We start from the raw sequence: 23020 nt of genomic DNA, 5'->3' as shown, positions 1-23020 counted from the left end.
TGATTACCATCTGTTTGGTCCACTTAAAGATGCTTTAAGAGGCCATCGTTTTGCCACCGATCAGCAGGTGAAGGAAGCGGTGCATACGTGGCTCAATGCTCAACAGAAAACGTTTTTTTCTGAGGGTATCGAAAAGCTAGTGCAACAATGGACCAAGTGCATTGAAAAGCAGGGTGACTATGTTGAAAAATGATGTCATTGTGAACTTTGTATTGCTGTTGTATTATAAAAAAATTGGAGTTTGGGATACTTATTTGAGTTAACTCGTATTTGTAATATGAAAAGAAACCAACGCACTTACCTTACATGTCAACAAAACCAATATCAATTGTTGTATTACTTTCATCTGTAGAATTTTCCCTAAAACTTTGTAGGTTCCAATTAATCCAAATTCTGGTTCATCAGCATTCACCTGCAGGGAATTGAAATGATATTGTTAAGATACAATAAAGTTTGTTCATACTTACCTGGCAGATATATATATAGCTGTATTCTCTGAAGTCCGACAGAATTCTAAAAACTTACGACACACGTAGTGGGAGTAGGGTGGTTAGTACCCATTCCTGCCGCTGGGAGGCGGGTATCAGGAACCATTCCATTTTCTATCAGATTTCTATCTCCACTGTCTCCTGAGGGGAGGTGGGTGGGTACTTAAAATATATATATCTGCCAGGTAAGTATGAACAAACTTTATTGTATCTTAACAATATCATTTTGTTCATGAAACTTACCTGTCAGATATATATATAGCTGAATCCCACCTTTGGCGGTGGGAGAGACAGAAAAGGATTTAGGAAACATATATATGTAGATGATGACATCTTGGTTCCTTACCTGTTAGCATAGCTGACTTCGTGATTACTATCACCCAAGCCTGCATCTGCTTCACTAGAGTTACCAACAAGGTAGAGACCTGTTTAGTTGGTGCGCTCTAGATGATCTGCCAACGGGACGAGACACAATGTGACAGACCATGACCATACTCAAGAGGACAACGAGGCAAAACCACCACCTAAGTTAGCCTAATCAAATACTCCCAATATACCAAAGCTAAAAGAAGGGAAGACCGCATCGGCGGCCGACCCTACAACCATAAACATTACGAACATTAAAAACTCACCTACCCTTTTCTATGGGAAAGGATGAGTGCTACCTCCTGCCCCCAAGATAGTGTCTGCGGCGACGTATGGTCCAAGAGAGTAAACAGTTCTCATATGTCGTTTCTGACCTCCCGTAAATAGTGCGAGGCGAACACCGAGTTACTTCTCCAAAAAGTGGCACTTAAAATATCTTTGAGAGCCATATTTTTCTGAAAGGCTATAGAAGTTGAAATAGCCCTTACTTCATGAGCGTTAACTTTTAAAAGCTTAAAGTCACTATCTTGACAATAAGCGTGCGCCTCTTAATGGTGTTCCTCAAAAATGAATGCCAGTGCATTCTTAGACATGGGCATATTAGGCCTCTTAACCGAACACCATAAGTTCTCCGCAGAACCTCTACACTCCTTTGTCCTACGAAGATATTCTTTAAGAGCCCTAACAGGACACAGGATCTCTTTCTGGCTCTTGACCAATGATTTCTGCCATACCTTTTATTTCGAACGTCCTAGGCCAAGGGTTGGAAGGGTTCTCATTCTTAGCCAGGAATAATGACATACTCAAAGAGCAGATTGCATTATGCCCACTTTGAATGCCGACGCGTGTTTACTAATCGCCTGTATCTCGCTAACCCTCTTCGCCGTCGCCAGAGCAGTTAGGAATACAGTCTTCTTCGTCAAATCTCGCAAAGAGCAGAGAAATAGGTTCGAAGCGGCTTGACGTTAAAAACTTGAGAACCACGTCCAGATTCCACGAAGGCAACTTAGCCATCGGTACCTTGGTGGTCTCAAAAGATTTCAGTAGATCATGAAGGTCTTTATTATTAGCAAGGTCAGACCTCTATGTCGAAAAACTACAGACAAGACACTTCTGTAGCCTTAATGATGGTTGACACTGCGAGCTTAAATCTCGTCTGAGATAAAGAAGGAAGTCGGCGATCTGGCTCACAGAGGTCGTGGTAGAGGAAAACTCCTTTCTTCCTACACCAGCTCCTAAAAGCTGCCCACTTCGACCGGTAACCGTGATTGACGAAGGTCTTCTCGCGGTGGCGATAGCTTTAGCCACAGGTTTCGAAAAACCTCTCGCTCTGGCCAACTTCTGGATAGTCTGAACGCAGTCAGACTCAGAGCGGAGAGGTGTGTGGACCTCTCGAAGTGGGGCTGTTGAGTAGATCTCTCCTTAACGGGAGAGATCTCGGAAAATCCACCAGGTAGGACATCACCTCTGTGAACCAGATCGCTGCAGGCCAAAAGGGGGCGATTAACGTCAACCTCGTCCCCTCCGAAGCTGTGCACTTTCTCATCACTTCCCCCAGAATCTTGAAGGGGGGAAATGCGTAGAGGTCTAGGCCCGTCCAATCCCATAACAGGGCGTCTACTGCTACTGCCCCCGGATCGAGAACTGGGGAGCAGTAAAGAGGAAGTCTCGTCGTCCTTGCGGTTGCAAAAACGTCCACCAAGCGTCCCCAAAGACTCCACAGCTCCTGGCATACGTCTTGATTGAGGGTCCACTCTGTCGTCAGCAACTGACCTTGTCGACTGAGGAGATTCCGACTGGACGTTTCTCGACTCCGGCAATGAACCTTGTCAAGATCGTGATCTCTCTTGCCTTCGCCCAAATCAGAATTTCCTTCGCTAGAGCGAACAGGGAGCGAGAGTGAGTTCCTCCTTGTTTCTTCAAGTATGCCAGGGCTGTGGTATTGTCCGAGTTGACTTGAACCACTCGACGGGAGACTTTGTCCTGAAAGAAACTGGAGCGCTAATTGAACCGCTGCCAGCTCCTTGAAGTTGATGTGCCAGGCTACCTGTTCCCTCTCCAGTGCCTGACACTTCCTCCCCCCCTAGTGTTGCTCCCCACCCCGTGGATGACGCGTCGGAGAACACACTAGGTCGGGGTTCCGAAGCTTGAGGGATATGCCCCATCTGAGAGCTTTAACGGATCGAGCCACCATCTTAGATGGCTCCTTCACCTCTTTCTGAGATGGTTAGGATCATATCGAAGTTGTCCTTCTCTGTCCAATTGTCCGACAGGAAGAACTGAAGAGGTCGGGAGATTGTAGCCTCCCCAGGGAAACAAACTTCTCAGCGAGGAAATGGTCCCCAGCAGACTCATCCATTCCCTCACCGAGCATGAATCTTTCCCTAGAAAGGCTGACACTTTCTCTATGCCTTGTTGCTGACGTTCCTGGGACGGAAAAGCCCGAAAAGCCACTGAATCCATCTGAATCCCCAGATCACGAGGGACTGTGTTGGGGTCAGATGTGACTTTTCGAAGTTCACCAGAAGTCCCAGGGACGCAGCTAAAGACAGAGTCGTTTTCAGGTCCTTCAGGCACCGGGTCTGCGAAGAAGCTCGTATGAGCCAGTCGTCCAGGTGAGCGGAGATCCTGATGTTGGAAAGATGGAGCCACCTCGCCACATTCTTCATTAAGATGGTGAACACGAATGGGGCCGTACTCAGACCGAAACAAAGAGCCCTGAACTGAAACACTTTCCTTTCAGGACGAACCGAAGGTACTTCTTAGATGGTGTGTATCGGGACGTGAAAGTATGCGTCCCGAAGATCGAGTGATACCATCCAATCCCCGGTCTTAAGGCCCCCAGAACTGACTGAGGTGTCTCCATCTTGAACTTTTGCTTTTCTATATAGAGGTTCAGACGACTTACGTCCAAGACTGGCCGCCACCCTCCCGAGTGTTTTTCGGAACAAGAAACAATCTGTTGTAAAATCCTGGCGTAGCCAGGTCTAAGACCTGTTCCACTGCTCGTTTCTCGAGCATCTGCTCGGCAGATCGAAAAGAATCCTTTGCTTTTTGTTGAGGATACGACGGGGACAAGTCCCTGGGAGTGGAAGTCAGAGGGGGAGGCTTTACGAACGGAATCTTGTACCCCCCCCTTCTCTATGATGTTGAGAGACCAGGTGTCTGCCTCTCTTTCTCTCCAGGCTCCTCCAAACAACTGAAGCCTGGCTCCTACCGGTGACTGAAGGCACGCATTCTCACTTCTTGCCCCTGGACTTAGCCGGGGCTCTACCTCTAGGAAGACCTCTTCCCTCGGGATACAGATCTAGCTGAAGATCCTCCACGAAAGGGCTTCTGCTTCTTAAAAGACTGAACTCCTGAAGACGTGGAAGGGACAGCAGGACGTCTCGACGACTGCGTCAAAAGGTCTTGAGTAGCTTTCTCCTGCAGACTTACTGCCAGATCCTTCACCAAAGCCTGGGGGAAGAGATGACTCGAGAACGGCGCATACAAAAGTTCTGTCTTCTGTGCGGGGGAGAGACAGACTTAGCCGCAAAATTACAATACAGCGATCTCTTCTTCAACACGCCTGCTGAAAAATGAGATGCTAATTCCTCTGAGCCATCCTGACGGCCTTGTCCATGCATGACAAAACACTGGACAGCTCCCCAAGCTGATCGAATCTGGCTTACGCGCTTGGTTGTCTAGTACTCCGAGACACCAGTCTAAGAAGTTAAAATACTTCTAAGGATCTAAACAGACCCTTCAAAGATGATCCATCTGACGTAGTCCCACGACACCTTCGTGAGGCTAACAGAGCTCTTCTTGAAGCATCTACGACGCTGGCGAAATCTCCCTGTGCTGACGTCGGAACCTTCAAACCTAACTCCTCACCGGTTTCATACCACATCCCTGCCTTACCGCTAAGCCTAGACGGAGGCAGGGCGAAAGTGGTGCTTCCTTTAGCTTTCCTAGTCTCCATCCAAGTGTTAACTTTCCGGAAAGCCCTCTTGGTAGACAAGACGTTTTCATCTTAACAAACCCTGGTGTCTTTTTTAGCTTTCGACGACGAAAACTGCGATGGAGGAGAAGGAGGAGCAGCAGGAAGGAAGGTATCTCCAAAAGAATCACAGAGCAGCCGAGCCAAAACTTGATAGTCTGAAGAAGACGCGTCGAGGGTTGTTCTTCATCAACCTCCTCCGAAGAACAGCTCAATTCCCCTTCTTCCTTACCCGAGTTAAACTCCGAAGAAAGAGGTAGAAGACCTTTCACTCAAGTCTTCTATCAGACCGATGACGAGAAGAGAGTACGTATCCTTAACAGAATCGTTAGCCGATACAGGAACAGCAATCACAACTTGAGTAGAACGCGAAGTAGGAAGGAAGACGTGTAGCGTCATCTAAAGACTCGGGAATAACGTCCGATCGAGAGCGAACTTCCGTACTCGCGTCCAAGACGCTCTTACGACGATGTCTATTAGCGTCCATCGGAGCGTCAAACCTAGCGTCCCCTCCGATCCCTTGCGATCATCCAACGAAGCGTCCAAATCAGCGTCCAAGTGAGCGTCCAACGAAGCGTCCGAAGAAGCGATGAGCGGAGCGTCCCTCCTAGCGTCCTCGAAGCGTCTCTACGATCGTCCCGCGAAGAGACAGGAATTGACACTTGACGAGCGTCCCGATGAACGTCAACACAAGCATGACGAAGCGGAGCGGTGCGTTCCAAATTCCGTCCGTCAGAAACTAAAGCATCTTCATCAGAAACGTCGATGTCGAACGCCGAGCGTCCTCACGTCGAGAAGAGAGGGCAGAATGAAGAAACCTCTCTCTCTCCTGACGTTTACTTCCACCTCTAGACAAACGCTGGGGAGAACGAAGTCTAGACGACGAAATACCATGAAAACGGGACGAAAGACGAGCAGGCGGAGAAGACTGCTTGATCTCTTGATCGAAGTCTATCGTCCTTCTTACGGCCAGAAAACCGTTTCCTTCTGCTTAAGTAAAGCATCCAGTTGTCGCTGCATAGCAAGGATTACCTCCGTCTGCGAAGGATCTATATGAGGAGAAGAGCCATGCCTGCGAGAAGGTGAGGGGCGAGGGGATGCCTTCTTCCTTCTACCCAGGAACAGCCTTAGCTCTAGAGCGACTGGGGCGCTCAAAGACGTCCTCATCGGAAGACGACCTAGCCTTCTTCTGGGGCCGGAAAGGACACGCTTTCCGGAGAAGAATGCCAATCCGACAAAGCATGACGTGAAGCGTCCTGATCTTGAAACGTCCTCTTCACGGTCGCGAATCCGAACGAGATTCCCACCCTTGCGCGGGGAGGACGCGTCGGAAGACGAGAAAACAATCCTTTAGGACACGTGCTCGAGCACGCTCCTTAGCAGCCTGGGAAGCGTCAACAGGTACTGCTGAAGGACGTCAGATCGGTGGGGGATCCCCGTAACCCTCCTTCGGCCTTCGACATGCCCTCTCCCTGAGTCCTGGGAGTCCGGCAGAGGTCCCAGCCTAGAGGGCGCTATAGGGCCGATCTGACGCCCTCCACTTCACTGGGGGCACTATCACTACACTTAGCACTTTCCCTGTTTTCAAGGGCTAGAACCTTAGATTCCAGAGTTTTCAAAGAATCTAAATAAGCGAAAGGGTCTACCTCCGCAGACACCACTTGAGTCGAAGGCAACACTACGGGGGGTTAGGAGTCCACAAAATCTAAGAAGGGTTAGAAGGGGTTACATTATTACCCTGTCTACTACCGATTTACTCCTGGAGGAAGACCTCCTGATCCTATCACGCTCTAATTTATTTACATAGGATTCATAAGTCTTCCATTGAGCATCATTCAAACTTTCACACTCCGTGCAGCGAAAATCATACCTACACACTTGCCCCCTACAACCTTTACACACTGTGTGAGGATCCACCAAAGCTTTTTGGTAACCTCACCTTGCATTCGTCTTTCATACACACTCTGGCACTAGCCGAACTAGAACCTGACATATTTAAGGAAAAAACCAAGCCAAAATCAAAAACAATCCAAAGTCACGTATGCCAAGCTATCGATCCAATAACAAATAACCAAAAGTCAAGAGGATACTCAGCAAAGAAAGTTTTCCAAAAATCCTGAGGCGGAGGTGCTGTAAACAGATGTTTACAACACCGGCGACAGAAGAAATCTGATAGAAAATGGGAATGGTTCCTGATACCCGCCTCCCAGCGGACGGAATGGGTACTAACCACCCTACTCCCACTAACGTGTGTCGTAAGTTTTTAGAAATTCTGTCGGACTTCAGAGAATACAGCTATATATATATCTGACAGGTAAGTTTCATGAACAAAACATCTTTTAAGCAGTATTCATAACTTATCAAGTGATATGTCTGAAACACTACACTGGCACCTCAACTTCAAAGATGCCATTAAATCAAAATGTGAAAGTATTTTACATCCAACACAATTCACTGCATAGCAACCTGGCTGAGCTAGTCTACAGTAAGTTTCTTTTATTGCACTAGTCTTTGGGTGAATTTCCACTGTTATGTTTGCATTTCATATGAATGAGCCTGTAATCAAACTATGTACTACCAAGTTTTTGTTTATTGATTAATATTATGCTCATGCATATGTAGATTAATCCTTTTATTTGTTGGCTTTCCAAAGGGAGTTAATTTTCTGTTATGACTATACATTTATAACATACATTTCATTTCAATGACTCAGTGATATTGTGTAGTTCATACTAACTGGTCTTGGGTCTTCACTACTATATCAGGATGTCTAATACCCAAAAACTGTTCATTAAACTGAGGTGCCATTGTATTATATATTCTACATCAACAGCTTACATTGGGAACAGATGTATTTGTAAATGTGCAATATGTGTTAAATTAGTATAAGAACCTATACATTCTATCAAAAATGTCACATCCATCTGCAGTCGTTTTTTTAAACCAAACAATCATCAATTGAACTCAAAGTTTGATTCATGAAACTTCACAATGATGACAGAAATCTCTTTTAAGCCAAAAATATAAGAACCTCTGGACTTTATGTCAAATTATTTCAACAGTCAGTGGAAAGACTTCAAATGTCTTAATCTGAATCAATAAATAAATCAAGTTAGTTAAATCCAAAATATTTCCTATTAATTTTGAGCTAGAATATCACACTTCACAATGTGGATTACAGTCTTACCTCTGATTCATCTGTTTCACTCTTCAGCGCCCAAACAGCAGTGGTTGTCAAAATGAACACAATTCCCCAGAAAAAAAGAAAACCTGCAAAACAATACAATTTTGATTAAAAAAATGAACCAAAACAAGAGTATGTAGTAATCTAAACTGTTAGTGCAGCGACATGCAAACACTTAAGGACTTCAGTTCTTATTTGTCTTTATTGGGATAAGGGAATACGTAGATGATAATTCTGTCAAGAACTTAGCACATAAATAATCACAGTTTCTAGCAAGAAATGGTCATGGACTGTTTGGGTCAACATAAGCTTTTACTGTAATTTCATTTTATTCAAGAGGTAATTGTTATCAAAACTGGAATTTCAGATTTTGTAATTGTTTTATTTGGAAAAATTATTTTTCTTGAAATTATGAGTATTAAAACAACAACAAAATTTTCTGGCAGTAGTCAAGTATCCTCAGCCAACTGTTAGCATTATTCCTTAAAAAATATATTCAGTAGGATGTTCAACATCAAAATAAATTAATTTACCAGGAAGTGTTACCACAGAATCAGTTTGTCCCAGATAGTTGACACAAAAATCCTTTGATTCCAGGGCAAGAAAGACGACATACCCTAAGAAATAACCAGCTGTCTGTCCTACTGAGTTACATGTTGAAGCCCAGCCAACATTGTCCCTGAAAAAAATTCACAGTATAAAATTCCAATAAAATGTATTTGGCCCCAGTACAAAAATGATATTGTTATGATACAATAAAGTTTTATACATACTTACCTAACAGATATATACATAGCTATTGACTCCGTCACATCGACAGAATTTCGAATTTCGCGCACACGCTACAGGTAGGTCAGGTGATCCACCGCGCCGCCGCTGGGTGGCAGGAATAGGAACCATTCCCGTTTTCCATCAGATTTTTTCTACACCATCTGTCTCCTGAGGGGAGGCTGGGTGGGTAATTTAATTGTATATATCTGCCAGGTAAGTATGTATAAAACTTTATTGTATCATAACAATATCATTTTTATACATTCAACTTACCTGTCAGATATATACATAGCTGATTCACACCATTGGAGGAGGGTAAAGACAGCTAATAACTGATTTCACAGAAAACACAACAATCGTTGTAGGTAATAATAACATAAAACTTTGGTTCCTACCTGTTTAGACTGAAGACTTCATGGTTAATGCCCAGGAGTCTGCTTAGTCTCAAGAGCCTCAGCGAGATATTGATCTATTGCTAAGAGTTCTTGTAGGTCTGCAAAGGGGTCTTATCCACTTACTTGGCCGATCCTATAAGGGCTATGTCAAAGGGTTTCAATCCACTATATGACAAGACTTTTTTCTAAGGAGCACAATCCCGATCCTGATCACCTAAACCTAACCAAATGTTGTTTCTAAGATTGCAAGAAGTCATCCCCGGACTCCTTGCAAACCAACCAAAAAAAACTCAATCACAATATTTTTTTACACCTAATTCTTTATGAAAATAAATAAAAAATAAACAAATATAATTTCAATTTGTAATACCCTCGCTTGTAGACCTATCCACCTTCTCATACTTTCAAAAGCACCAAAAGCCGCCTGTGCGAGCCCAAGCACTCCTGTCAGCAGAAAATCCTGATACTGTCTTAAAAGGAGAGGTCCATGTACGAATTTAGACAATGTCTTTAATACTACTCCGTTTAAAAGGCACATTTCTAGTTCCTCACTAGCAAGGGCTATGGCCGCCTGTGCGACACCAAGCACTTTTACCAGTAGTAACCCAAAAAACCGCCTCAAATAGTGGAGCTCTCCGTAATCAAAGACACCGTTTTTATCCAAGCCTATCCTGTAAGATAAACTCAAAGTTCCTTACCTAAACAAGGCCATGGCCGCCTGTGCAACAACTAGCCGTCAGGTAAGAAAGTTAGAGGCCCATCCCACCAGTATGGTATGGAATTATTAGACTTTTAATAAAAGTTTAAGGATCGGTATGTGTCCTCAGTCCCAGCACTGTATCCGCAGACACAAAAGGACCTAGAGAGAAGCACTTGTCGTAGGTAATTTTAACATCTCTAAGATAGTGGGATGCAAATACCGAGTTGCATCTCCAATAGGTCACATTAATAATGTCCTTCATGGACATATTCTTTTGGAATGATAATGATGTTGCCACTGCTCTTACCTCATGAGCTTTAACTCGTAATATTTTGAAGGAATCCTCTGCACAATTGCTATGAGCCTCCATAATCACACTTCTAATAAAATATGCTAGCGCATTCTTGGACATTGGTCTTTTCGTGTCCCGAACTGCACACCATAAACTTTGTTTACATGCCTTCAATTCTTCTTTCTTTTTAAGATAGAAACCTAAGAGCCTCTAACTGGGCATAAAGTTCTTTCAATTTCATCTCCCACTAAGTTTTGAAAGACTTTTCACCTCAAAACTCCTTGGCCATGGTTTCGAAGGGTTCTCATTTTTTGCCAAAAACAGAGTTTGAAAAGAACAGATGGCTGCGTCTTTCTTAAAAACCCACCCGAGAATCTAGGGCATGGATTTCACTTATTCTCTTAGCGTCGCTAAGGCTATGAGAAAAACACACTTTCTCGTCCATCCCTGAACGAGGCACGGTCGGGAGTTCAAATTTTTCCGATGTAAGGAATTTGAGCACAACATCCAGATTCCAACTTGGCGGAGTAGAGGATATAGATTTTGACGTCTCGAACGATCTTATGAGATCGTGCAAATCTCTATCCTCTGCCAAGTTTAAGCCTCTATTTCTAAATACCGCTGAGAGCATACTTCGGTATCCCTTTATTGTAGATACGGACAGATTGGATTCCTCTCTCAGGAATAACAGAAAATCTGTATATTGTCACAGAGGTATCGGAGGAGGACAGCTTATTCTTCCTAACACCATCCTTCTAAACACATCCCACTTCGATTGATAGACCCGGAATAGTTGACGATCTCCGGGCTCTAGCAATTGCTTTCGAAGCCTTGCTTGAAAAGCCTCTCGCTCTGACCAATCTTTCGATAGTCGAAAGGCAGTCAGAGCGAGAGCGGGAGGTTTTGATGGAACCTCTTGAAGTGGGGTTGTCTGAGAAGATCTATCCTGTTTGGAAAGAGATCTTGGGTAGTCTACTGCCCATGATCCTGTACTCTGTGAACCAATCTTGGGATGGGCCAAAACGGGGCGATGAGAGTTGAATATCTCGTCCTGTTGATGCTACGAACTTCTTCATCACTACTCCTAGCAACTTGAATGGAGGGAAAGCGTAAGCGTCGAGTCCCGACACTCCAGTAGCATGGCATCACGCTATTGCTCTCGGGTCTTCTACTAAGGAGCAGAAGTTCTCTATTCTCTTTGACAGGAACGTCGCAAACAAATCTATCTGCGGCCTTCCCTTCCCCACAGGTTCCACAGTCTTTGGCAGACTTGCTCGTGCAGAGTCCACTCCGTGGGGAGAACTTGTTTTGTCCTGCTGAGCCTGTCTGCTCTGATATTCCTTTCCCCTTTTACAAATCTGGTCAGGAGGGTGATATTCCTCTCCTCCGTCCATGACAACAGATCCTTCGTTATCTCGAATAGGGAAAACGAGTGCGTCCCCCCTTGTTTTTTTATATAAGCCAACGCCGTGGTGTGTCTGCGTTGACTTGAATCACTGATTTCTTACTCTGACTCGAAGAATTTTAATGCCAGAAACACTGCATATAGTTCTTTGGCATTTATATGCCAATCTTTTGTTCTTTCTTCCATTTGCCAGAGACTTCTCTTGCCCCTAGAGTCGCTCCCCATCCCTTCTCTGAAGCGTCTGAGAACAAGATTTGGTTTGGGTTCCGAACCTCTAGGGACACTCCTCGTTCTCTTTGAGTGGGAGCAGCCACCACTTTAGGTGTTTCTTCACCTCTATTGTTACCGGTAAAAGTGTTCCGACAGATGGCCCTTCTTCCAAGTCCAAGATCTCTTTAGGAAGAATTGTAGAGGCCTTAGATGAAGTCTTCCTAGGGATACAAATTGTTCCAGGGAAGAAAGAGTCCCTAGAAGGCTCAGCCACTCCCTGGCTGAACTCCTGTCTTTCTTTAGGAAAGATGTAACTTTCTGAATCCCTCGAAGAATCCTTTCTTGGGACGGAAAACAAAAACCCAAAAATCCCGAGAATTCATCTGAATCCCCAAATAGACTAAGTCCTGACTGGGGATCATCTGCGATTTCTCGAGATTCACGAGAAGTCCTAATTCCTTTGTCATTCTAATGTCTTCTTCAGATCCTCCAAACATTGTTCCTGGGATTTTGCTCTTATCAGCCAATCGTCTAGGTACAGAGAGACGCTTATGCCTTCCAGGTGTAGCCATCTGGCTTACATTCCGCTCAGGATACGTAAATACCTGTGGAGCCGTGGAGCGGCCGAAGCACAAGGCCCTGAACTGGTAGACCTCCTTGTATCACAAACCTGAGATACTTCTTTGATGACGGGTGAATAGGAACGTGGAAATATGCATCCTGCAGGTCTAGAGAGACCATCCAGTCTCCTCTTCAGGGCTGCTGAAAGTACGAGGCAGAAGTCTCCATCGAGAACTTTTTCTTTTCCACATATTTGTTCAGAATGCACACGTCCAAGACTGGCCTCCATCCTCCGGATGCCTTTGGAACTAAAAACAGGCGGTTTGTAAAACCCCGGAGAGGAAGGCTCCTGAACCTCTTCTATTGCCTCTTTGTCCTTCATTCCTATCACCATCTGAAGAAGTGTCTCCCTCAGAACAGGGTCCTTGTACTTCGCAGACAGTTCCTTTGGGGAATTCGACAAAGGTGGTCTGTCCTGAAAAGGTATAATGTAACCTTTCCCCAAGACTGCTAGCGTCCAAGGATCGGCTTTCCTTATCGCCCAAGCCCCTACGAAGTTTAGGAGTCTGGCCCCTACAGATGTTTGGAGGACTTCGCTGCTACTTTGCTTTCTTGAAAGATCGGAAAGGAGGACCTTCCTCGCTTTTCTGCTGTCTTCCTTTTCGTTGGAGGACGAGAGGTGGAACCTCTCCGAAAGGGCACTACCGGAGTACGAGTAGTCTTCCTCGCTACTGGTACTGTTGGTCTCGATTTCTTGGAGGATTGTACTAATAAATCTTGGGTTTGCCTTTCAGCAAGAGACTTTGAAATCTCCTTCACCAAGTGCGAAGGGAAAAGGTGATCCGAGAGAGGAGCGTATAAAAGGGCTGACCTTTGTGAAGGAGAAACCGCTTTGGTTAGAAATGAACCAAACAATGATCTCTTCTTCACTACTCCTGCTCCAAATAGAGATGACAATTCTCTCGAAACCATCCTGAACCGCCTTATCCATACAGGATAAAATGCAATGCAAAAACCTCAGGTTCTAGAACATCTGGTTCATTTGTCTTCTTGGCCAGCACTCCAAGGGACCAATCCAAGAAGTTAAAAACTTCTAGTAGTACATGGAAAAGTCCCTTGAGGTGCTGATCCAATTCTGACATGCTCCAATATGCTTTAGCTGTATTCAAAGCATGTCTTCTCGATGCTTCAACCAAGCTTGAAAATCCGCCTCCGCGGAAGATGGAAGCATAAGTCCAATCGCTTCCTCTGTCCTGTACCATATTCCCCCTCCTACCCCCGAGCTTACATGGAGGAGTGCAAAAAACTGTCTTCTGAGCTTCCTTCTTCACCTTCATCCAATTATTTAAAGATTGAATAGCCTTCTTCATTGATATGGCTGGTTTCATTTTTAAATACGAAGACGATTTAGGAACCTTCGTACTGGAGAACAGAGATCTCGGGGAAGGAGGAGCTGCAGGGCTTAGAGAGTCTCCAAATTCTTGCAGGAGAAGAGAGGCTAATACTTTGTAGTTAGATACCCCCTCATTGTTCGGGGTTTCTTCCTCCGACACTTCATCCAACTCCATCATAGAAGGAGAGCGAGCTCTTTTATTAGAATCTTTGTCCGTAGACCTATTCCCTTTAGGAGAAATACTCCTAGAAGGAGAGAGACTGACAGATCTAGAAGCTCTCCCTTTCTTATCCACCAAAACATCCTGAGACATGGAGGTTGAAACCGTAACCTTCGATGTACCAGGCCGCTTCCTTGAATTGGGGTTTCTATTTGTAGGGGACTCGCTATCCGAAGACATTACATGAAAAGATCTTCTGTTACCCCTTATAACTTCTCGCTCTTGCCACTCTTCATGTTCAGCTGGCGCCTTGCGCCTGACTGGCGCTTCGCGCTTGGTTGAATCTTCTCGCGCGGTTGGCTCCTCGCTGGCTCCTCTCGCGCGGCTAGCGCCTCGCGCTCAACTAGCGCTTCATGCCTGGTTGGCGCTTCGCGGCCGTCTATCGCGTCGCGTCTGGCTGGCGCTTCGCGCCTGTATGCCTCTTCGCGGCCGCCTGGCGCTTTGCGGCCGCCTGGCGCTTCGCGGCCGCCTGGCTCTTCGCGCCTGGCTGGCGCTTCTCGCCTGGTTGGCGCTTCTCGGCAGTCTGGCGCATCGCGCCTGACTGGCGCTTCGCGCCTGGCTGGCGCTTCTCGTCTGGCTGGCGCTACACTCCTGGATGGGGCTTCGCGCCTGATAGTCTTTTCCTGCTTGTAAGAATTCTCACGCGCGGCTGGCTCCTCGCGCCTGGCTAGCTTCTCGCGCTTGGCTGTCTCATGCGATATCGGATAGCGCCTGGTTGCCGTGTCGCGCCTGGTTGGCGCCTCGCGCTTACGTGGTAGTTCTTCGCGGCTGGCTGGCGCTTCGCGCCTGGCTGGCGCTTCGCGCTCGGCTGGCGCCTCGCGCCCCGAACTGGCGGGTCTGTGAAAAATAGACCCTTCATCCGATGAAGAATCTTCTTTTCTGGGAGGTTGATAGTAAGGGTTTTTTGACTTCTTCACAGGAAGATTAACATCCTTTCTTCTTGGAGGATTTCTCGAAAGAACCCCAACTAGAGAAGCAATAGACTCTTGCATATCCTTTATATCTTAGTCGTTTCTTATCTCTGGTCTAAACGAGAGGAAGGAGAGCCTTCTTCTCCATTCTCCACGACTTTGCGGGAGAAGCCAAAACCTTTGCTTTCTTAATCTCTGTCGGGGAGTCTTCCGAAAAACGTTCCGGACTCGAGTTTATGCCCGATTCTTCCCAGATCCTCTTCAAGGGACGAGAACGATCGCTGATCTCCATCCTCTTTTAGGTGAGGAATTCTCCGAAGACGAAAAACATTCACGTAGAACGCTTTTTCTAATGCGTTCCTCTGGCAGTCTGTGACGTTACAGATTCTGCCGAAGAGACGTCTGACTGGTGGATGGGGATCCTCCATACCTCCGTAAGGCTTTTGACATTCCTTCTCCTCTGGGCTTGGGAGCTTGAAAGAGGTCTAGGCCTGGGAGCGTTGTGAAGCAATCAGACGCCTCCTCCACTTCACTGGGGAAATTCACATCACTTTCCACAGCACTACTTTGGACTTACCTTCTATGGCAGCCATTTTACGCTCCATTTTTCATAAGCGCAGCTTTAAGGCTTGCGATCTCCGAAGCAGAGTCTGTAGGATGCTGATTCGAAAAGAAGGACCTGAAATAGTTACAAGGAGCGTTCATAATGTTAGAGGAGGGTACAATATTACTCACCAAAACCACTTGTTGAAGATTGAGAGCTAGGCTTGGTTTTGGAAGATGACTTCCTTAACCGGTCTTTCTCTAATTTCTTTAAATAAAGAAGTTAGAGACTTCCACCCTTCAGCACTCAAACTCTCACATTCATGACAAGTGTATCATCGAGCATTCATACTTCCTGCATATTTTCATACAGTTGTGAGGATCAACCGAAGCTTTCGGCATTCTCACCTTGCACCCTTCATTCACACACATCTCACCACACTTCCAGAATCAGACATCATGATGAAAATTCCAAGCCAAAATCCAAATAACGATCCACAAAAGCGTATGCCAGTACAACGATCCAAATACGTCACCAAAGGGTCCAAAACGATGATCAATTGTATCCAAAAACGAAATCCAGCCGGGAGATACCAACAATGATGTTGCCAGTATGGCCGACAGAAAAAATCTGATGGAAAACGGGAATGGTTCCTATTCCCGCCACCCAGCGGGCAGCGCGGTGGATCACCTGACCTACCTGTAGCGTGTGCGCGAAATTCGAAATTCTGTTGGCGCGACGGAGTCAATAGCTATGTATATATCTGACAGGTAAGTTGAATGTATAAAAACATTAATTCAAATACAAATTCATAACTTAAAAATGTTCCTAAACAAAAACAAAAAAACCCTTTGAAGAAGGACAAAGGTATGCTATCAACAAGGTTCCATTGTATGCATGTGCAAGCTTTTTGAGCCCCTGCCTTGTCAGAAATTTGGTTAAGAATTGCATTGATATTCAATTTCACCATTATCATTGCCTTACACTTGCCTTTTACAATACTTTTCACTATCATTTTCTGGTCCTTTGACCAAAGTTTTGGTATACAGTACTTGTATATTTTAAAGAAATTTCAGCAATGTACAAACTTTGCTAGGTAATTTTCTTTTCTTTTTATAGGCTCGTAGCAGATTACCTTAAATATATTTAGCTTTGTGTTGTTTGTAGCTCCTGCGATGCTTTCACTAACAAATACAGTGGCCACTAAGATAATGCTTTTACAATAATGTCAGGTAGGTAAAACCAAGAATGTCACTTATCTGGATTGTTCTGTTGAACTGTACATGCCTTCCCACTATTGTCGATCAAGAACATAAATATTCATAATATAATTTAGTACCATTTGGATACTTTACTTACCTACTGTTAAAAATAGCTTACTACCTTTGACAGTATGGAAGATTCATCCCAAATAACTGCTTTTCAATCTTGTTTAGCAGATTTTTTCTTCTAGTACTTTACATTTGCAGTGATCATTCTAAGGTGAGATGCTGATTTGTACATACCATAGTTATATTTTGTTATTGTTTTGCTTATGGTCCTGATTGCATATTATCAGTGATTATATATTATATAAATCATGTTAGAAATGCATCAAAAAGAGATGTTCTAACCTTCTGGGTAATCCCTGAAATGTATACTGTATATGGACAGTAACTGAAGAGCCAAATGAATGTTGTGTTCAGCTTGCCTTGGATAAATATGTTCATCAAAGCTGCTCTAGTTCTAATTGGCCCAAGGAGAGGTGGAGAGTATAACAGATGATATAAAAGGTAGAAACTTTGGCTCTGTAAGTCCTCCCTCAGCCTCAGATTCTAAGACCTCAATTCCTGCTGGGTAGCAGTAGCATAACTAAGGGGGGTCGCGCGCGCGCACACACACACACACACACACACACACACACACAGTGGAGTTGCAATGCCAATAATTTAAGTGAAGCAAGATACAATGAGAAATAAATACAGTAAATTACATTGATCTTTTTTTCAATAGTTCCATATAGTACTGTTCAACTGCAATCAAACATTTCTTGAAAGAATAATGCAGTTATATATTGCATTCAAATCTTATACAATATATAATAAAGATACCTTTAATTAACTTATAAAGAAAGAATGTACTGTAGAATTAGAGGAAAACAAATTGATGTAGTTAAATATAATACATTCTTCTCCAGCTAGTCACTGTTCATTTGAAAAGGAATTGTAACCTCCTGTGGTCACAGGGTTTCAGGGGGGACAAGTGCCTGCCCTTGCCCCTATGTGCGGCCACCCATGACAAAGCTAGTTACGCCACTGTTGGGCAGACACCTGTGTCACTCCAGTCCCTCAATAGAATGTTTGGAGATGGACATGCCTCCTGCCAACTAATCTAGTCCACATATGGCTATAATAACTGCCAACAACAACAACTCACTTGAAGGCAGGTACCCTTGAGAGCAAATCCTACCAGATAACTGCTTACTACTAGAAAAAACCAACAAGAAGGCACAAGTTAGAGCAATGGACAACTGACCTATCACAGACAATGACCCCTGTCATTGTGTGACTCACTAACCACATTACTGATTACTGATTGCATAATGAACTCTGTGAATGCGCACTTTAATCCAGTACTCAACGAAACAGCAATAATCAAGCCCTTTGCGGAATTAAAGCAAAACATATACCATTCGTCTGTTTTTGTATTTGTCTGTATATTGTAGATGTAACTTCAAGAACTTTCAACCAAAATAATGAACATTTCACAACTTAAAAATGTGACAACAATGGTACTCTCAAAGGAGCTTGAATATCTTGAAATAATTTATACTTCCATATAATCTGTAAGCAAGACTGATATGTTAGCACTTAAAGTCAAATTCTCACTTCTTGGTCAGTAGGTACAAATACTACTGGTAAATTAGTAGTAGTAACACTGAATGAAAGGTTTAAACCAAAGTTAATTTTGGCACAATATCAGTAACCAAAATGTTAAAAAATAACTGACAAGTTGAAGCAAAAACTGCAATAAATAATGTATCCAGTTTACAAACCATGATAAAAATCTGAATTTCCCTCAATCTAAAAAAACTTGCATGAATATCCTTACCTTGATAATATAGTAAGAGCCCACCCATCAACAGCTATGTCTTGTGTGCAGCTAAAACAAGTCAGAGCAAAGAAGACACATGTTATGAGGGACACATTAGGAGGAAGATCCGTTTCTTCCCCGAGGAGACGGTTGATATTTGATGACAAAATCAGCATGAACAATCCTGGTAAAGACAATGGTTACAGGAGCAAATGAGCTAGCACTTTATAAAAAACGATTCACTGTATGATTACCTAATATTTGAAGCTATGATCATCATTAATGTCATACAGTATAGAAAAATAATTCTACGTTAATTTTATATGCAATACACAAAAAACTATGTTTAACTTATAAAGGTAACTTTACTTTCCAAATATAGGAAACATGTGTTGCAAAGCTGCATTTCCAATGCTCTTTGTTCACATTAAACTTACCAATAAAATATTGAGCAGGAACAAGCCATGATTTACGGCGGCCCATTGTCTGAAAATATAACGAATCCACCAAGGGTGCCCACAACAGCTTGATGCTGAAAGGCCAGAATGATAAACTGAAGGTGGCCTAAGAGAAAAAATAAAAAGTACTTACTAAATTCAGCATCATACAACAATTTAAACCTCAAGGCAAGAAAACTATACAATACTGGATTTTACACAGATTAATAAGAGGTAATTTAGAGTTTATAAATAGATGGAACAGTAAATTCAGAAATCCTTTAATGAATCATGAATAATTTAATGAATATAACTACAGTACTATACATTTTCACTAGTAAACTAAAGAGAGCCCATTTACAGCTCCCCAACACCTAAGAATTCAAAATTATCTTCTCTAACACAATCTTTTATTATACATAATCAAAGTAACAATTACTCAATCAGTGATCTCAAACTCCAGTAACAGCCAAGTGATTACAGAGTAACAATGAGAGATGACTCCTTTGAACAAGACCTACAAAATCATGGTAAAAGGACGATATGCTGAAGATCTAGACCAGAAGGAATTCAGGCAGAAAGTCCACAAGCTAGACATAAAGGAAAGAGTTCATTTTATGTCCAGCTTCATCAACTGAAAGTCTGACATAAATGAGTACAGAATAACTGTATCAATTCAAGTCACTCAGTCTGCATCCACAACTGACCTCAATAGTCCAAGTTGCCCAAGAACAAGGGAAGCCTTCCAAGTTTTTTTTTATTTCAATCAATGCCAATCAAACAACCTATGTTACTCAGTTGTTAGCAATTGTAACCACATATGATCTGTCATTTTAGAGCAATTTCAACCATTTTCAATTTTGCTGTGCACTACGTGCTGCGTTTATATCAGCAACACAAAGACTTGGCGTTTAAATATTTCAACTTAGCATGAAATAAATCAACAACTTATTCCTGTCTCCAGTTGGAAAAGCAGAATTTTTCAAACCACAAGGGTTCTAACAGGAAAAGCTCCTAAGTCAAGGAGAAGAAACATGGAAGTAGTAAACTATATAAGAGATTTAACCAGGAAAAACAAACAGGATAAAACAATTCAATAATGATATTATTCATGTGAGTCTGCTCAATGAAAATAAAGCATTTCCACCTAATCTGGAAATCTGAAGTTACAGTACAATAATTCACTGTTTTGTGGGGAAAACAGTACAACTTCTGTTTTTTCATATTATAATCCAATGTAAAGTTGTGTCATTACAGATGTAAAAGTTGAAAAAAGGAGGCAAAATAAGCAGCAGCATCTTAATTTAAACAAAAAGAGAGTGAGAGAGCCAAAAATGAGAAAGAACAAGCAGGGGAAATCTAGGGATGTAACACAGTAGAGAGGTAAGGGATTTCCTCTTAATTGGAGAGAAGTGATGGAGGGGTGATCTGGGAGGGAAGGGGAACTTGTGGAGTTATGTTTTATATGGGGGTCCAATGTGTGCTAGTGACATTTGCCATTCAGGAACATGGACTCGACCCCCAGGTTTATAGGGTACAGTTTTCTCTTATTATACTTAGCAGTGATTGTGCTTTTTATCTTTTCCAGGCCTGGATAGGGAGGGTTGGAGTCAGGAACAGTAACCGTCTGTGTCCCATATGCTAAAGCAAATTATGAAATGAGCTGTTCAATGAGTGTTAAAAGACCTGGACAAGGTCCCTCAAAAACAGCAACCTGACTAAGGATTTAGAAGTAAAGAAAAAGGCCTTCATTCAACTGTTATCATAAATATGCAGAAAAATCTTCACTAACAAGACTTACTTGATGGCCAATGAAGGGCTCAGTTCTAGTTAGAGAGCTTACCATTTAACTCAGAAACAAACAAAGTCTACCTTTACATTAACACTTTCTTTTGCCCTTTTATCTATGTGGATAAATGACTAGCCTCAGTCAAGTAACAAAATTAATATACAACTAAGATCTGCAAAGGTAAAAAGATTTTCAAGCATAAGAGAATCTGATTCAGAATCACGAGCTCAAATATCATTGTTTCTGGAATAATGTGAGGCTAAAATCAATTATTTCCTTACATGTACACTTCTATATATGACTGTAGTACAAAATTCTCACATGCAAAACAGTTGTACAACATCCAAATTAATTAGAATACTCATATTACTACACTCACTTGATCTTTGTAAGAAACATTTCTGTTCTGTAAAACCATAGGAATACTAGCTGCTAGCCCAAGAGGGATACCCTGTAGCACATATAAAAATAAGAGCAAAAGGATGTTCCCACGGTCTTGGTTAAAACCGGATACTTTCTTTGGCTTGAAGCTTTGGGCTGTAAATAAAAACAAATTAGGACCAAAAATTAACATATAATTTAACAATGTCAAAGTATAATCACTCTATCTGAAAACTGTTATGAAAGATTGCTAATGAAAAATACAGAAATTTTGATTGATAATACATCCCATCATTTTAAACTTTGCTAAGCAATATTACATGCAAGATATATCAACTGACTCAATAACAAAATTAACCTCAATAAATCGCAATACAGGCTCTGGCTTGTATATTTTCTTAAATTAATAAATAACTAGAAAGATTACTGAAAAAATATGAAGAATAAGAAATTATACATACCTTCATGGTCATTCTTCAAAAAATTGCTTTCTTCAGTAGTTTCTGTGTCTCCTCATGTTTGTTCTGAGTACCATGTAAAACCTGGTAATATAAGCAAAAAATTTTTCTCAGCAACAGATACATCTTAAAAACTGTTTACGTATTCATGAAACTTCTGTTTCTTTGAGGTTCTCACATAAAAGACTTACTCTACGGAAGTTCAAAATTTAAATAGATATTATAGGAAATGTAGTTGAATGAAATGAATCCACAGCAATCAAACTTTAACTGCAATTTGCACCTGCAACTTAAAATGGTCAGATTATGGAGGGAACCAGTCATTTACAGTAGTAGGCAATTTTTTTATACAAAAAATCAAGTCACGAAGGCGGAATAATTCAGCATGGAAGTAATTTTTTTTTTTTTTACCAAACCTCTCAAAATTTTCAGGACAATAGTTCATTAGAATACATTAACAGGTGGTTCTTGTCTGTTAGTGGAAGATGCATCAAGAACACACAAATACTGGCTGATATTTGTGACTTACTTCCTCCAACTGACCTACAGGACACAACATGACTATAATTTCTATTCTTTTATGAGTTCCAATCTTGCCATAAGTTGCTTAATCCACCCAGAAACAGTAATTTCAACAATGACCTAACATAATATACTAGTAAAAACTTTATGGAACTGACATGGCTTACTGCCTTTGGTTATAATGAAGTCTCATCTTATCTCATCTGCCTGCCATTGAAGGACATTGTTATGACTTTAAATTATGTATCTTGCAATACGCTTCTGCAAACCTATTATTCATTTATGGGGAATGTTCTTGCTTCAGGTGGAGCATAAAGATACAGAAAAGACCAGATAAAGAATTATGTTGATCACAGGAATAAAGTATCATCCCCACAGTAATACCTGTCATAAATCTTTGATTTTTAAAATATGAGCCATTGAAAAAATTATCTTATGCATACTGTATTTGGATCTACCAATTTATTTCCAGAAAATGGTTGTAGAAATACACGAATACAATAAGTTATTTCATAAATTTCCCATGTCTTGGAAAATGCAATCCTTTAAGCATAAAAATACTGCACATGGTACCTCTCACTTCTGGGCCTACCGAACTCTCTCTCAGCAACTAGGGTTTCCTCAAAATTCATAAAAAAGAAATTCAAATTTCCTTTAGTAAGCCTTTCCAATATCTGACCTTCATTTTTTGAGAGTTTATTTTATACAGTAAGTTTGGGGTAAGATACCTTTCCCAAAGGAAAAATGTCCTACTTTAGGTTCTTGAGTGATACCGTGCCACAAGAACCCTACTAGGCCTATGCATCTAATCTGGAATACTAAATGTATTTGTCCATGGAATAAATGTATTTACACATCAAATAAATCCAATATGCTACACATCCTCAAGATTCAACAGAGATCTTATCATAGGGTTTCATAAATGACAGGGAACAAAAA

General features: G+C 42.3%; 1 protein-coding gene across 1 annotated transcript in view; it reads right to left on the bottom strand.

Annotated features, from left to right (window-relative positions):
- Window positions 1-22118, bottom strand: part of LOC135218235 (acetyl-coenzyme A transporter 1-like) — a 49070-nt gene extending 26952 nt beyond the window's left edge. Inside the window, 8 exon segments of the mRNA XM_064254388.1 lie at window positions 302-412; window positions 8024-8106; window positions 8554-8699; window positions 18513-18678; window positions 18932-19058; window positions 21100-21257; window positions 21563-21613; window positions 22103-22118. Coding sequence (XP_064110458.1) covers window positions 302-412; window positions 8024-8106; window positions 8554-8699; window positions 18513-18678; window positions 18932-19058; window positions 21100-21257; window positions 21563-21613; window positions 22103-22118 — 858 coding nt within the window.
- Between the last annotated feature and the right edge of the window lie 902 nt (window positions 22119-23020).

This window comes from Macrobrachium nipponense, chromosome 9 (genome assembly GCF_015104395.2).
Source record: "Macrobrachium nipponense isolate FS-2020 chromosome 9, ASM1510439v2, whole genome shotgun sequence".
NCBI classification, from domain to species: domain Eukaryota; kingdom Metazoa; phylum Arthropoda; class Malacostraca; order Decapoda; family Palaemonidae; genus Macrobrachium; species Macrobrachium nipponense.
The sequence above is the reverse complement of the archived record's forward strand: the minus strand, read 5'-3'. Positions and strand labels throughout refer to the sequence as shown.